At 41.5% G+C, this 16640-nt stretch overlaps 1 protein-coding gene across 1 annotated transcript; it reads right to left on the bottom strand.

Annotated features, from left to right (window-relative positions):
* Window positions 1-9860: 9860 nt before the first annotated feature.
* On the bottom strand, window positions 9861-15260 carry LOC311049491 (keratin, type II cytoskeletal 8-like). The gene is made up of 9 exons (XM_084063092.1): window positions 14778-15260; window positions 12795-13003; window positions 12624-12684; window positions 12417-12512; window positions 12129-12293; window positions 11858-11983; window positions 11504-11724; window positions 11237-11289; window positions 9861-11103 (listed from the first exon to the last, which is right to left on the bottom strand). The coding sequence occupies exons 1-9, from the start codon at window positions 15150-15152 to the stop codon at window positions 10943-10945; spliced, it is 1467 nt and encodes a 488-aa protein (XP_083919218.1). The 5' UTR covers window positions 15153-15260; the 3' UTR covers window positions 9861-10942.
* Between the last annotated feature and the right edge of the window lie 1380 nt (window positions 15261-16640).

The raw sequence follows: 16640 nt of genomic DNA, 5'->3' as shown, positions 1-16640 counted from the left end.
AAAAATTCCGAGCGTTAATTTAACAAAGTTATTTTATCAAACAGTTTCCATTCTTTGCCTCACAATCTGCAGAAAGTGTGTGTGTGTGTGTGTGTGTGTGTGTGTGTGTGTGTGTGTGTGTGTGTGTGTGTGTGTGTGTGTGTGTGTGTGTGTGTGTGTGTGTGTGTGTGTGTGTGTGTGTGTGTGTGTGTGTGTGTGTGATGTGGGGGAGGGGAGGGGAGGGGAGGGGGAGGGGGGCATTTGTTGCCTTGACTCTCCTCTCCAAGGACGTGATGTATGGGAATAATAAAAAGCCCATTTCTATTGGAAGCCCCTCGGAGTCAAAGCAAGGCCATGAGGCAGTGTCTTTAATGTGCTGGCTGCTATACAGAGCTCTGACAAGATAACTCTATTCTACGCTATATAGGAGCACTAATCCAAGGTGATCCACGTGATCACTGCACTGACTTCTCCATAGCAGTGGTTCTCAAACTTTTCATGTCAAGGACCCACAAACTGATACGTATTTAGAGGCAAAGAATTTTGCCAGGGACCCCGTTGAGTTGTCAAATGCGACGCGTTGTGAGCTTATAGATCGCCTATTTTCACACACACACGCACGCACGCACGCACGCACGCACGCACGCACGCACGCACGCACGCACGCACGCACGCACACACACACACACACACACACACACACACACACACACACACACACATACATCAAGTCCCCAGGACTTTTTTGTGTTATCCTTTTAGCTATAATGTCTTACTCTACCACGTACATATAGCACTATAGCAGCCTCTATAGTAGAAAGTGTACATAGTATTCTGTATAGTATCAAGTTCTTTCCATGTTTTGAGTAAAGTTATAAATAATTTAAAAGGTTTCTATGCTGTTGCTGTCAATGTAATGCAACAACCCCACTGAGACACATTCCTTGTTTGTGCAAACATAACATTGAATAATTGGGTGTTAATAAAAGCGTGTTTTTTCTTTTTTTGTACATCAGTAAATCAATCAACATGAATGTATAACATCACATTTATTAAAGGAGTAGTTCACCCAAAAAATGACTTATTTTCTATCAATTGCACACCCCATGAAGCCTTGATTTATTTGTGTTTTTGTCGCATTCCTAAGCTAATAATTTGATTCCTGTCTCATACCGGCTAATGTATCCGGTAGGAGACACAAAGTAGATTCTTTGTGTCTCCTACCGGAAATACACCCGGGCCCAAAATCAATCCATGTATTCAAGGCTTCATGGGGTGTGCAATTGATAGGAAAAAAAATTGGGTGAACTTCTCCTTTAACTATATCAAATAGTCTGATCAACCACTTAATAAACCCTATTTAACACTTCATCGTACAGCAGTGTTACACAAAAATATCCAAATTTGGACATCCGCAAGCTCACAACGCAGTGCAATACCGTTTCCGCAATTTTTGCTACTGTATTTTTTTAAGTTGATTAGTTTTTATAGATTAAATGTATGAGTTTGATTAACTTTTGCACCCCTAATTTGTCTTTTGTGGCACTGGGTGCAGTTATACTGCAGAACTATGAATGTATTTTAACTGGCCCACCCCATGCTTAGTTCTCCTCTTTCCAATTAATTTCCGCTGTTCTTTGTGGAGAAAATAATTAAATATGTATGTAGGGTGGACTACAAGGACTCCAAAGGACAACTTATGGAGTGTGTCCATGTAATGTCAGCAATTCTTTGGCATGGCATAATCAAAGTAGCTATTTTGTGCTGTATCAGCCATCAGTTCAAGTGTTAATTATTTCTTTCTGAATGTAACATAATCAATATTATTATAACTTGATTCAACAATCCTTTCACCTGAAATTTAATGCAATTAAACCAACAGCTGAAATAATTGGACTCATGAAAGCCATTGGATTTTTATTATACCAGAGCCTGTGAAATTGGAGAGCATGAAATAAGTCTGAAGAAGGGGCATCCTTCTTCAGACTTTTGTAGAGTGAGAGTACATCACTCTATGAATGTTAATGACTTCATAATTTAAGCCTAATTAATACTTCATCATATGATGGCCGGATGTGGTATCACTTGCCAAACATTATTATTTATTTATTTGTGTGTGAGGAACACAAAATAACACAGAATAAATTAGGGTTTACTCTCTTTTTTATCTATATATGCCAGGAGATCGTGTGTGTGTGTGTGTGTGTGTGTGTGTGTGTGTGTGTGTGTGTGTGTGTGTGTGTGTGTGTGTGTGTGTGTGTGTGTGTGTGTGTGTGTGTGTGTGTGTGTGTGTGTGTGTGTGTGTGTGTGTGTGTGTGTGTGTGTGTGTGTGTCCACAGCTAATTTTGTATACTACTGTACAAGCAGGCTGATTAGCAAAACATTTTCGTATGCATACAGCACCTGATTCGGATGCTATCAATGCATTGAATGGGACATTATCACCTTTTATTAGACCATTGAATGGGCGAAGTAGGCGACCTACTTACCTACCCGCGATTTATCAGACCATTCATTGGGTGTTATCAAGACATACTGACCTACCAACGGAGATGACTTAAATACTTCAGTTTCGGTTTTGGTTTTGGTTGTTTTGGTTTCGGACCATGACGGAGGCACGCAGTCTCAGGCGAGCAGTCTCAGGCGACCACCGAGGGAGCTAAAGCGACCGAGTTGCCGTCCTGAGCGGTGCGACGCTCGCCTGAGCCTACTCAGCGCTGTTGGAGTTATGTACCGATAGGCACAGAATCGTAAATATTGTTGTGGGGACTGCTCCGCCTCCAAAGTAGGTCAGTAGTACTCATCACCTACTCGCCCATTCAATGGTCTGATAAAACGTGATAATCTCCCATTCAATGCATTTATAGCATTCGAAGCCGGTGCATACAGCCAGCAGGCCAAGGGCCTCAATTCTAAAAGATTATTATTGTAATTATTAGTTATTATTATTGTACAACTATTTTTGTGAAGAGCAATTGTCCCTCCAGGCTACAGATATGCCTCTTCGCGAGGCTATGAACCGGAACTATCCAATTGGATGTCTATCTGTCCGGCTTGCGTGATTTACGCTACTATCTATCCAATTACAATGCTCTCTGTACCTCCAGCTTATGGGGTGCACCAATTTACATTTCAAATCACATAAGCACATGATGCAGTGCTACTTTCATGACGTGTACGTATAGAAATCTCACTGCAAACAACACTATTAGTATTAGGGCATGCCCCTTGGCGGAGACGTTGGCTCTAGAGAGCACACCTTAACACTTATCAAAGATAACCTTTGCCACACGTTTGAAGGCAAGGGGGAAATCACCCAGAGGTGTCTTTAATTAAACAGACAGTGCTTATAGTTAGTTATTCAGAGAATGGCAGAGGGTACAGACCAGGTTTTTCATCCGTAACTCAAGCAGCGTCATCTCATCCAGAGCTTTGGAATGGCTTACCTCTGCATTTTCCCCCTTTTTTTTGTCAAATATGTTTCATTAACACATTCAATCCGGGGACGTATCTCTGTCATTTTAGATTTCTTTGGCTATTCAAAAATATCACAATTTTTCAAAAATTGTGATTTTCTCACAATTTTTCCAAAAAATTGATTTTCTTTGGCAAATAATTGAACATATATATTTTTAAAGGGAACATTTTATACTCAAATCTTTGCTTCTGGCGGTCCCTATTACAGAATATTTTGAGATGGGGGTCCGCGGCCAAATACATATAATTTTGGGAGTCCATGACATGAAAAAGTTTGTGAACCACTGATATAGACAAAACATGACAATGAAAGTCGCAGTATTGTAGTATTACTGTAAATAACTGCCGGTGATCTTTGTTTTCTGTTTCATAACAGCGAAAACATAATTTACACACGTCACACATTGCCTCATTCTTATTTGATGGAGTGAAATAACTCAAGACAATCTTTCTATCCGCGTTCTCCAGCTCCGACCTCATTGTGTGACTATATGTCGTAGTTGCCGTGCCTGTATGTTTATGAGGAAAGAAAGAGAAGAAGCCTAGTTCTGATCCGATGCTACTACATATAATTGTTTCGCTTTGTCAGCATTAGATGCACATTAATTTTAATAAGAAAAATATAAAAATTAAGAAAACCCTTGATATCGATGTGGAGTTAAGTCTCAAGAGGAAATTGCAGTATCTGAAGAATCGATATTTCAGTATCACTATGGCCTTCCCTGTTTGGCGCAAGCATTCAATTTGCATAGCAACTTCCTTGTTTGTCCAGGCAACAGCAGGGGCTACTTTCTTGTAGGTATTACTTGTGTAGCGAAATTGAAATGAATAACTCTTAGCTTTTAATTGTCTATGGTTTTCATGTTTAGTATCATACGTTTAGTATCTGTTTTAGAAGAGCAAGCCACACGAGGGCGTAGTTTAACGTGATTTTAGAACATCTAGAGAGCTAGTAAAATCCACAGTAAACCCTCTTGTGGCTTTATCTATGCAACACGCTGAAAACAGTAGGTAAAGTGCAAGATGACTATATGGTACGCACGGCAGTCATCTTGCATAATACGACGCAGGTATTAGCTATCGGTAATGTCTGACCTGACCTCACGGTAGTACCCACTAATAACAGAATGCTTTAAAAGGCTTAAAGGGCTAGTTCACCCAAAATAAATCTTTAGTCACCCCATAGAGACTTGAATTAGTGGATATTTTTTTGTTTTTTGTCACATTCCTAAGCCAATAATTTCATGCCCAGCGGACCGGTAGGCAGCGGTTCCGGTAGGAGACACAAAGGAGACTCTTTGTGTCTCCTACCGGAACAGCTGCCGGTCATCAAATTATTGGCTTAGGAATGCGACCAAAAAATATATATATATCTCCATGGGGTGACTAATCGACAGAAAAAAACTAATTTTGGGGGTGAACTATCCCTTTAAGCGTAAAATACAAATGTTTTTTATCCAAACTGTGCAGCACTCTGACAAAACAAAAACTATGCTGTGTGCTTACTGATCAACGATCTAAAACTATACGCCAGCAGTGATCGTATTGCCTCGTTACTTTTTGTAGCATTTATTAAAACCTGCTGTAATGAACGATACTGTTGAACTGAAGTTGACCTACTATTTTAAACAGTATCTAAATGGAGATGTGCACGCAATACACAGTATACCGTACCTACATATGCTCACTCTGTCCTCTCTTTGCTTGTGTGACACACACACACACACACACACACACACACACACACACACACACACACACACACACACACACACACACACACACACACACACACACACACACACACACACACACACACACAACCAAAGGGGATAAAACTATCCTATCTCCCTCCTGCAGTGCATCTCCGCCTCCATAGTCCTTCTCGGTATTGATTGCCAAGGCCAAGCCAGGCAGCTCAATCTGCACTCAGCTGTGCTGGCAGAGAGCTGCAGATGGAGTGCTGTCTGCAGAGTGCACACCTCATGTCAGAGAGAGGCTTGAGCAATCTATTAACCCTTTAAGACCGGGGAAAGCATCATTTGTATGTCATTTTAAGATTTCTTTGGGCTATTCAAAAATCGTGAAAATGTGTGCACATTTTTGAATACGCATTTTTTTTTAAAGCGAACATTTTTAACTCAAATCTTTGATTCTACAAATGTCTTCTAAATCCTAGGTTGTTTTTGAGTGGTGCCGAAGGCAACCACTCCTATATCTGGCTTTGTCCGTGTGTCCGTGTGTCCGTATGTATGTATGTATGTATGTATGTATGTATGTATGTATGTATGTATGTATGTCTGTCCACAAACATTGATGACAACATCAATACGGGGGTCAATACGGGGCTCATCAAAGGCACCACTCACTTTACACAGGGTGTGATTTTTAGCGGCGCTAGCCGCTCTATAGCCGCTCTATACCTTAGAGCGGATCCTGCTCTATACCTGACTTTGTCCGTGTTCACCGTCAACGTTCTGATTGGTCAGACCCGTCCACAAAGTGATTGGTCAAGCTTCACGTGACACATGGCTATAAACACATTATAAACACATATCGATGACAAAATGTATCAAAGGCGCCGCTACCTTCACACAGGGTGTGATTTTTTTTTCTCCAATGTTTCTATAATCAGTGGTTCTCAAACTTTTTCATCTCAAGGACCCCCAAGATTATATGAATTTTGGCCGTGGACCCCCATCTCAAAATATGTTGTTCCAGGGACCCCCCGGAAGACAACTTCTGTTTTTTTTTTAACAGAGTTAAAAATGTGCGCTACAGAAAAAAAGATATTTCAAAGATGTGCACACATTTTCACGATTTTCCAAAAAATAGCAGATCTACAAGCTCATAGCACGGCACTCGGTGCCGCGCTATGAGCTTGTAGATCTGCTATTTTTGAATAGCCCAAAGAAATCTTAAAATGACACACAGGTGCGTTCTCGGTCTGAAAGGCTTAATGAGCACACACTGTGGCCCAGCCTTTGTTTCTTTTCGTTCCTCCAAAAAGATACAAGTACTGCACGTACGGTACCGATGAAGGATAATGCCTGCACACATGACCATGTCCCATTCCGAAAATTATTATTATCTACAAGCTCACAACAGGTTTAATACATTGCAGATATCACTAGCAAGTGGCTTTCATGAGCTCAGTTCTGGGCTCTCCCTAGGCTGGCAGAGGGAGAGTAGTGCCCAGGATTACATGGGCAATTGACACTGTGGGATAAAAACTTAAAAATAAAGAGATATTGCAGATATGGTATGCTGTATGTGTGTGTCATGTGTAGAAGGTCCTACTTCTAGTGTTTACACTGCTAAAAAAAGAAATCCGGAGACTACAGTCGTATAACTTTACCACATTAAATATAACAAAGACACAAATCTGCAGACGTGTTCCCCTGTTCTTCTTAACTTCATTCCACCAGGTTTCAAAGTGTTTGTATCAACACAAACAACACGGCTACAGGGGAGATTTACTCCAGGCAGTTGATGTTCTTTCAGCCATTGTTATACTTGTTTGTGGAAAAGTGATTGAGACGGTTCTCTGTCACACAATGACAGCTTGCATGTGCTGTCACAGAATGGTGACACTAAATGAGAGCACGGCTTAGTGGCTGCGGGAGGTGTTAGTCGCCATTCTTCTCTTTCATATCCACTAAACAGTGTGGTGGCACACTACACTATGCATTCATTGAGCATGCCTGGTGAGGTGAGATGCAACACGGCTCTCACTGGAGAAATGGCTCAATACTGCCCTCATGTGGAATTTTACCTCAACAGGCAATGTACAGTAACCATGTCCAAAAGTCAAAACAAAATGAAGATGTTCTTTCAAACAGAAACAGTGAGTCAGTCAGTCCAACCTGCTGCCATTTATAATAGGACATAGCAGTGGTCGCCATTTTGTGGTGCCATAGTTTGAAAGCCCATTCTAACTAATTTTTCCATTAGAGATTAATGAAAATATTGATATAAATTATTTTAAGCCTGGAAGCAAGCCATCCAGGCTCCTGGTGAATCATGACCATAAAACATTTGATTCTGTGTTAAAAGATATTTGAATATTTAATTATATTATATACCATATTTAATAAATAATATTACTATACTACTAAATAATATTTTTTGGGGTTTTCGATCTCTGGCACCACAAAATGGCCGCCACTGCTATGCCCTTTAGCATAGTTAATAGCATAATAATATTACAGCAAAGGCCTTTTTTGGGGGGGTATACGCTTATGTTATAGCAACCAGCGTGATCTAATATGAGAGTGACGACACTAGCGTTGAGTCCCATTGTAAGAATGGAAGGCGGAAATGCTCAATGGTATAGTTCCAATGTTTGGAACTATAGCCCATAGCGGCCCGCTTTGCTGCGAGATCAAAGTATCTCTCTCTATGGGTCTGAAAGCAACTTCACACCAGAAATGTATAAGAAAAGATATAAGATATTCCCCATAACCAAGTTGTTACTGAAGTACTAACTTGACTAGAATGCTCAGTACTCTCTTCAGATTGTTGCCTTGTCAATAAGTCTATTAAAGGACCACTTCACCCATCTTCAGCCATTTTCAACCATCTTCAGCACCATTTCCATCTCCTCACTCAGAGGAGGGCTGTGTTCAGAAACCTGCCTAGTGCCTAACAATTACATCATCGATAGGGATTCCAAGCTAATAGAAACTATAGCCTTTCTCTTCCTGGAAAGCGAACATGCTGAAATAGAAGCCATGACTTGCATTAATACAAAACAAAAAAAACAAAAAAAAAACAACGTTTTAAATCTTGTTTGAAATGAAAAGGACCTGCCCGATGATGCCACTGTTAGGCAGGTTTCTGAACAGTCCCAAAGCCTTTCCCCTGAGACACAGGCGAGTAGACAGAAATGGTGACATCTTTTAATGAGCATTATCTTATAATTATTAAGGGCCAATTATATCAGTGGTTCTCAACCTGTGGGTCGGGACCCCCAGGGGGTGATTTTGGGGATGACAGTGAAGTGATATTTTTTTACTTTTAAGATACTTTTTAATACCTCCAAAAAAAGAAAGACAAATGACTATTACTGCATCAAAAGTAATCAACAAACTATACTATTAAGAACTGGCCAAGTGTAAGATAATATAAGAAAGAGGCAGAAATTGTGAAAATAGACGATCTACAAGCTCACAACGTCTTGCGTTGTGAGCTTGTAGATCTGCTATTTTCACAATATTTATCTGCAAGTCAAACAAGTGCTTGTCAAGGTGGGGGGGTCCCCAGTTCAAATATGATTATTTTGGTGGTCATGGCCTGAAAAGGTTGAGAAGCACTGAATTATATGAAGGTAGAGTTGAAAAAGTGCTCCTTTTTAAGTGAAAACGGTTTCTCTGATGTTCACTATTGTCACCTCTGTATTTCTCTCTTTTTCTTAATGCTCTTTCTTCCTTTCTCTTTCTTTACTCACACCCATAAGGATCCATTTTGTGTCATGGTTGTACATTGTCTTCTTTAGAATTGTTACTTGAAGGGTTGTTGTTTGAAGGGAATCTATCATGATTGATCACCAGACCATGTCACTGTCAAAGCCACGCCCCTCATTGAACACAAGAACACACACACACACACACACACACACACACACACACACACACACACACACACACACACACACACACACACACACACACACACACACACACACACACACACACACGGCCCCTGGGGGTTTCCCATGTCATTGCATAGTGTGGTGTTGTGGTAACTGTGCGTTTGCTACACTTAGATACATTGGTGTGGGGTAAAGTTTGTTGGCCCCCTAGTGGCAAGGGCCTGGTTTGCCTGCTGGGAATGAACGCCTCTGGTTTGATTGATTGATGGGGGGTTAGGTTAAGACTTTGACAGGGGCCATTTTCGAATTGCAGCCTCCTGAAGGTGTATCTTTAGGGCAGTTTTGAAAGTGAGTAGGGTTTTACACTCCTTTACTCCTTTTGCTAGGGAATTCCACATTTTTGTTGAATAGCATGAGAACGAGTTCATTCCCTTTGTTGAGACAAATCTGGGTTGAACTCTGGTGTTATGATCGTGGACTTCATTAACGTTTTGGAAGTATTTTGACAAATACAGGGGGATCCCAATGTTGTGATGTATCTTGAAGACCAGGCCCATTGTGAGTTGCTGTACTCTGTCCTCAACCCTAACCCTAAGCCATCCAATCCTAGCAGGTAGTCATCTCACGTTTCCCATAGAATAGATATGATGTATTAGTAGTAGGAGGAGGAGGAAGATGAAGAGGAGGCTAGTCTGTATTTATTTATTGTCCCCTACTACATGACCATCAATGTCCAATAGGCCTATAGCCTATTTGAGGAGATTTCAAAATACCATCTATAGGCTTATTAAAAAACATTTTGAGACAGACATTTTTAGTTCTCAGATTTATTTATTTCAATTCCTGTTTGAAGTTAAGTGCTGTAACATGTATCAGACAAAATACATTTTACAAAATAAATCTGGTTGCACATATTTTCAGCGAACAGGAAAAAGCAAAACCAAGAATTGAAGAAAACATTTCACAGAACACTGCCTTATGGTACATTTTTGGAAGAAGTGAGTCATTAACCCATACAGTAACTAAGTGCCTAACAGAAAATAAATCAACGAATAAATCTGAATAGCTACTTTAAAAGTAGCTTTTGGGATTTTATATATTTTCTTCAAGTTAGTCTATAACTTCACCCCTTTCAAAATAATATCCATATCACTGTATAGGAATGAAGACATCAACAGGGAACATTAAGTGCATAATATAAAGCCAACTTTCCTACTGTATAAGAGCCTGATGTCTGGTGTATTACATACACATTCTGTATGTATTGTACCCTATGCAACTGCAAATGTCCGCAAAATGCTTTCACTATCTTCGTTTTAACTTTTTCTCAACACTGTTGTCTTCTTTTTCTTCTGTTACTTAGATGTCAGTGCGGAAAGATAGACGGTGTTGGCTGACCTTTTAGTGCTTTCTTGGGTTTACAGTGCTTTCTTGGGTTCAATCCTTTTAGCATTGTATTTGTTTTAAACTGTACTTTCTGTGCTTTTGTTGCAAACTGTTAATAAAGTATTCAATCAATCAATCAATCAATCAACCTCGCTGATGTGTGTTTTAAGGTTGCCTTTACATTCAGTATAGCTCCTGTCAATGACGTTCAACAGTGCATTTTAGGCAGACCATCTATTGATCCTGGAAACCCCACAGGGTGGCAGTGTAACAAATCTATGGACTCTGTGGGTGTGGGTGCGTGCACGCGGCCAATGCACGCACGCGAGAGAGAGAGAGTGTGTGTGTGTGTGTGTGTGTGTGTGTGTGTGTGTGTGTGTGTGTGTGTGTGTGAGATACATTTGAAAAAAAAAGATCTTAGGATCACTAGATGTTCAACCTTTCATTCACTGGGATGGTTTAGAGTATGGGATAGCACCGCAGATGTATGCATGTTTTTTAGGGTTTTTAGTAGCGCCTGGAGCTGGAGGTGGTTGTCACTGAAGATTTGGTGACGCCACCACCGCTTCCATAGCTGCTACCACCACTTCCATAGCCACCACCGCTTCCATAGCCACCACCATAGCCGAATCCTCCTCCACCACCGCCGGAGCTAGAACTGGAGAAACCTGTGAATGAAGAAAAGAGAGATTAGTCAATTTCATAGTTGTTTGGGTAAAGGTTTGTTTAATGTTCAAGTTTATTTTTTTATTCTCTGGTGATGATTGGTGATGAATAATGATGTTAAAAGGCAGAACTTACCTCCAGAGCTCTGTTGCACATGAATGGTAGCAGACTGGGGACCAGCATTGAGCCTGTTGATAGAGCAGATAGGTCTGAGCATACAGTAGTATTTCATTCAACAATTCAGGAGTATGGATAAAGTACTTCAGGCAGATTAAAAAGGATAATAAACTCTCTCTCCTTTACATATTTCAGTTGTACTTGTATTGTATCTGTTTGCAGTGTGCGGTAGAGCTTTCCTAAACGTTTCAGGCCATAAATGGTATATAGTGTAAAACCACCCACCTTATCTCCTCTCCTTCCAGCAGTTTCCTGTAGGTGGCGATCTCGATGTCCAGGGCCAGCTTGACGTTCATGAGCTCCTGGTACTCGCGCACTTGGCGGGCCATGTCCTGCTTGGCTTTCTGGAGAGCGTCCTCCAGGTCCTTGATGCGGAGCTTGGCGTCCCTCACTGCCATCTCACCACGCTCCTCAGCCTCAGCGATCTGAGCCTCGAGATTAGCCCTCTGTTTGCACACAAATGACAGTGGAATTAACCCCCTGCTGCTTTTACAAATGAGTTCACGCTGATTACATGCGTCATTCGCTAACAATTGGTTAGACTGGTCAGCTTAAAGAGGTTCTATAATGTATGCCTACCTGTCCCTTGACCGATTCGATCTCGTTCTGAAGACGGGCGATCATACGGTTCAACTCTGAGATCTCGGATTTGGTTTGCCGCAGGTCATCGCCATACTGTCCAGCCGTTGTCTGAATCTCCTCAACCTGGCGTAGACAAATAAAATATACATGGAAAGTGTTGGAAAAAGTTGGAAAGCATTTAAAAAAATGAATACAGAAAAAAAGTACTCTCTTAATATTGTTTAAACCATTTAGTTTTGATATCTCTTATTTTTTGTCCCTTGCTCACCTTGGTCTTGTACCACTGTTCTGCATCAGCTTTGCTACGGTTGGCGATGTCCTCATACTGAGCGCGCACTTCAGCCACGATGGAGTCCATGTCCAGGTTGCGGCTGTTGTCCATCTCCACGACGACTGAGGTGTCCTTGATCTGACTTTGAAGCTCACGCAGCTCCTACACAAGCAATTGATGTTTTACAATGATGTCTTTATTCATCGATTTGTACTGCAGTTGCATGGGCGGTGATGTCTCAAATTCAGTAGACATCTATGTCTAGTTTTATGTACTAGTACTTACAGCCTCGTAGACGGCCCTGAGGAAGTTGATCTCATCTTGAAGAGCATCACACTTGGCCTCCAATTCCACCTTGTTCATGTATGCGCCATCGACATCCTGCAAAGAGAAGTATTGACAAAATTATAAAAACATGTATATAAGTTACCATGTAGTTGCATACTGCACAAGGAAATGGCGGGAGGGTCTTGCTCCATTCCTCATCCTTACCTTCTTCAGCAGCACAAACTCATTCTCCACTGATGCACGTTTGTTGATTTCATCTTCATACCTATTCAAAACACAAGGGACACACTTAGCATGCTCGCTCTCTGACCATCTTAAGAAAACGTTTTATTGTATTCTTTATATTCACAATATAAAGCAGCCATCAAGTCTCACTTGTTCTTGAAGTCTTCGACCAGGCCCTGCATGTTTCTCAGCTCTCCCTCCAGCTTCATCTTCTCGTTGCCCAGCCCGTCCAGCTGTCTGCGCAGGTTGGAGATGTAGGCCTCGAACATGCTGTCGATGTTGGAGCGGGTGGAGGTCTGTCCCTGCAGAAGGTTCCATTTGGTCTCCAGCATTTTGTTCTGCTGCTCCAGGAAGCGTACCTATAAGAGAGGAGAGAGAGAGGAGACATTGTCAGTTTGTCACAAATGGCAAATACTGCCATTCTAAAATAAAAGTTTGGTAGGTTGAAGCAGAAAAGGCAGAGGCATGAACAGAGTAGTTGTACAGTGTTGAATGTGACTTTTCATGTCCTTTTCTTTATGGCCTTGAACTTCAATGGAGATGCAGGGCGTGTCAGATGGTGGTATGCTGCCGTGTTAACAAGCAGAACACGAAAAAAAAGACCACACCTTTACCTACATAGCTTCATAGATAGCATCATAGGGATGGGCTTTTCTGGACAGCCACACCCTGCCCACAACCATATCATTTCATAACATATCCAGACTGTGTATGCCATGGAAAATGCTGTGTGTGTATAGCTTTAAAAATGCACCTATCTCCTGTCTGACTATGACTCACCTCACATGCTACACTGAGCTCCGAAGGCCACATACACACTCAGCCATAAAAAAAATAGGTGTGGCTGATAAACTATAGCACACAAAGGAACTCAGTATTAAAGGGATGATTGCTTTGTTGTGTGCAGGGCGTTAAGGATAGAAGATCCCTTGATAGTAAATCAACTTGTAGTATGCGAGAGAGCCTACCCACACAAGAAGTAATTTGACTGCTTCACACTTGGCATTCCTGTTGCCCCTGACAACTAGGTGATAGTCATAATGTGCAAATTCCAGACTTTGGACTCTGCGGGCATGGTGCCGATAGTTCTCTATTCTGCCAGCCAGGCTCTCGGCTTAGAGATGGGTGTGTCAGAGGCAATAGAATCCACACCCATGTTTAGATAGTGGGAAAAACACACCTTCACAGGCCCAAACAAGGCCGCAGGGCAACATTTTTTTTTTATACCTTAGGGTGGGGTACATTGTGTCAAATTACAACTCTCAGATGGATGATGATCAGAAACAGCTTTTGAGAGGTTTATAAGCTTCCCTAATCCCAGCGGTAGTAATTCATTGATGGATGCTCCACCTGAGAGATAGCTTTCACAGGTCCCTTGCTTATCTTGTTTTTCTTTTCAAGTCCACAGGCTCGGATTCCTGAGGGTTATGTCATGTCAGTGAGAGCTCAGTCAGCATGTTCACATCATACAGTGTGCCTCAAAGGAATGTCTTAAAAGGAGACCATTGCCAAATGCAATCACGTTGTCATGTGAAACAATATTTTGCAATTTGTGATATTAATAGATTGTCTTGTGCAACATCAAAAACTTGCACTGGGTGCTATGTAACTGGGGCATCATTGCAATATCTTTTTTAGTTCAGAACAATTTTATGACACAGGAAGGGTCGGGAGAACAGAGTGGAGAGGCTCTTTTGGCAGCTGGCAGGTTGACATGACAAAAAGATGTGCATATGTACTCCAGATTGAGCATAATAAGCCATAATACGTGGTGTTGAGGGTTAAGCTAATGGAACATAGTCATAAAAGTATCACACAAGTTCTCATTTCTTCCTCACTGTAGTCCATATTATTTACTTCTGATGTGCAATCTTTACAAACATTTTTTTTTTCTTGTTTTGTGCAGTTCTTTATTGCACTTCTGCTCCCCTTAAACTTGTATTATTTTGTATTGTTCTTATTAAACCTTTAATATAAGTCATTTCATGACCTCTTCCATTAAAGAAAGGATTCCAAATAAGCCTGCCGGCTTCTTCCTTTCCTCACATAGCAACGTGTTTTGTATCGTTTTTATTTCTTTTATAACAATGTGCTAAATAAACTAAACTAAAACAAGAATGAATGGGAACTGACCTTGTCGATGAAGGAGGCGAAGCGGTTGTTCAGGCCCTTGATCTGGTCCTTCTCGTGGGTGCGGACTGCCGAGATGTTGGGGTCGATCTCCAGGTTCAGTGGGGCCAGCAGGCTGGAGTTGACTGTGACAGCTGTGATGGGCACGATACCGCCACCACCCATACCATAGCCACCGCCCATACCCATACCACCACTCATACCGCCACCATAGCCGCCACCATAGCCACCACCGCCGATGGTCATTCTGCTGCTGGCATAGCTGCCTCCAGCAGCAGATCCGAGACCTGTGCTTGCAATGCGACTTCCTTGGCGACCGCCGCTTGGTCCAGCATAGGATTGGGCATAGCGGGTGGTGGAGGTTCTCCTGGTGCTCATGGTTGCTTCTAGGATTGTCGACTCTTGAAGATGGTTGTGTGTAGCAGGAGGAGGACAGAGGCTGAGTGAGCTTCAAAAGGAGAGTCAAGATCCTCTGAGTGTAGTCCTGCTGACACCGCCTGCTTTTATGGTTACACAGAGCTGGGAGGAGGGTGGGTGGGGCTTCCACCTGGAAGAGCAACATTTTAACCACTTCATCCTGCACTCACACTTTCTCTGTCTATCCTCCTCCTCCCACCCCTACCCCGGCCTCAGCCTCGGCCCGCCCCAGGCTGTGGCTGGCAGGAGTGGCCAGGCCTGTAAAACAGGTAGTGAAGGGCTTGTCGAGAGATAAGTTCTGACACACCCTGCCTCCGGTCTGGCTGTAGGGGTAGAAAAGTTGAATGAAAATATTTAGAATGGTTAAACTAAACCTGATATAGTACAGTATTAAACTGAGTGAAATGGGCACCTTTTTGTAATATCATTGTTGCTTGTCGCAATAGAGGTAGCACGAATCATGTTGCAGGCAGCCAAAGAGGTTTCCACACAGTGACATGCTTCATGCATATTATTTCCCCCGAAAAATGTTTGAATCTATTTCATAATGAGCAGCAATAACACTCATTTAATTCGGGATTTTAACACACATGGTTTTGGGCTACACTTGAAAATCAATTCCAAGATAATTTTCTCTTCAGCTAGTAAAGGACAGAGTAAAGGTACATTCATTTTTATTCTTATCTAACTGATTCTTATCTATCCTTGTGTAGAACTTTACCTAAAAGAGGTAGAATCTAGGTTGCCTCAAAAACAGCCCCAAATGTTCACCAATTTCAATCCTCGCTGAATCTACCTTCTACATCCTTTTACATATTTTCCATATTTAAGTAAACACTCATAAGCAAACACTTAACTTAACAATCAACCAATCTTAATTTGCTCATTCTCACGCACCACCTTGAATGGTAAATGTGAATGAATCACAGCCATAAATTTGAGGAGGACAAAAGATGGGTGAGGCCACAGCAGCTAATCACAGTGAGAACAGAATAGTGAGGTTTACAGGTGTTCTTGCTTGGATGCATTTCTTGAAACTCGTAACTTCATTCTCTTAACCCATTCATGTCTTTGGCTATTAAAAAATAGCAGATCTATGAGCTTGTAGATATGCTATTTTTGAAAAATCTTGAAAATGTGTGCAAATATTTGAATATATATATATTTTTAAAGTGAACATTTGTAACTCAAATCTGTGCTTCTGGGGGGGTCCCTGGAACAAAACATTTTGAGATGGGGGCTGGGGGGTCTGCGGCCAAATACATTATCTAAAAATGTTTTCTAAATCCTAACAGTATGTTGCTAAATCAGTGGTGCTCCAACTTTTCCATGTCAAGGACCCCCAAAATGATTTGGCCGCGGACCCCCATCTCAAAATATGTTGATCCAGGGACCCCCCAGAAGCACAGATCGGAGTTTAAAAATATTTGCTTTAAAACATATATATAT

This window comes from Gymnoscopelus microlampas (genome assembly GCF_963454915.1).
Source record: "Gymnoscopelus microlampas genome assembly, chromosome: 7".
Lineage (NCBI taxonomy): Eukaryota > Metazoa > Chordata > Actinopteri > Myctophiformes > Myctophidae > Gymnoscopelus > Gymnoscopelus microlampas.
This window is presented reverse-complemented; position numbering and strand designations above follow the sequence as displayed.

What these genes read in the sequence shown, in the direction of transcription:
- LOC311049491 (XM_084063092.1), bottom strand. Translation starts at nt 15,152, where the DNA reads ATGAGCACCAGGAGAACCTCCACCACCCGCTATGCCCAATCCTATGCT. An exon ending in TCGCCTCCTTCATCGACAAG is followed by an intron (nt 13,004 to 14,777) that starts GTCAGTTCCCAT and finishes CCTCTCTTATAG; the next exon opens with GTACGCTTCCTGGAGCAGCA. An exon ending in TCGAATCGGTCAAGGGACAG is followed by an intron (nt 11,725 to 11,857) that starts GTAGGCATACAT and finishes GTGTGCAAACAG; the next exon opens with AGGGCTAATCTCGAGGCTCA.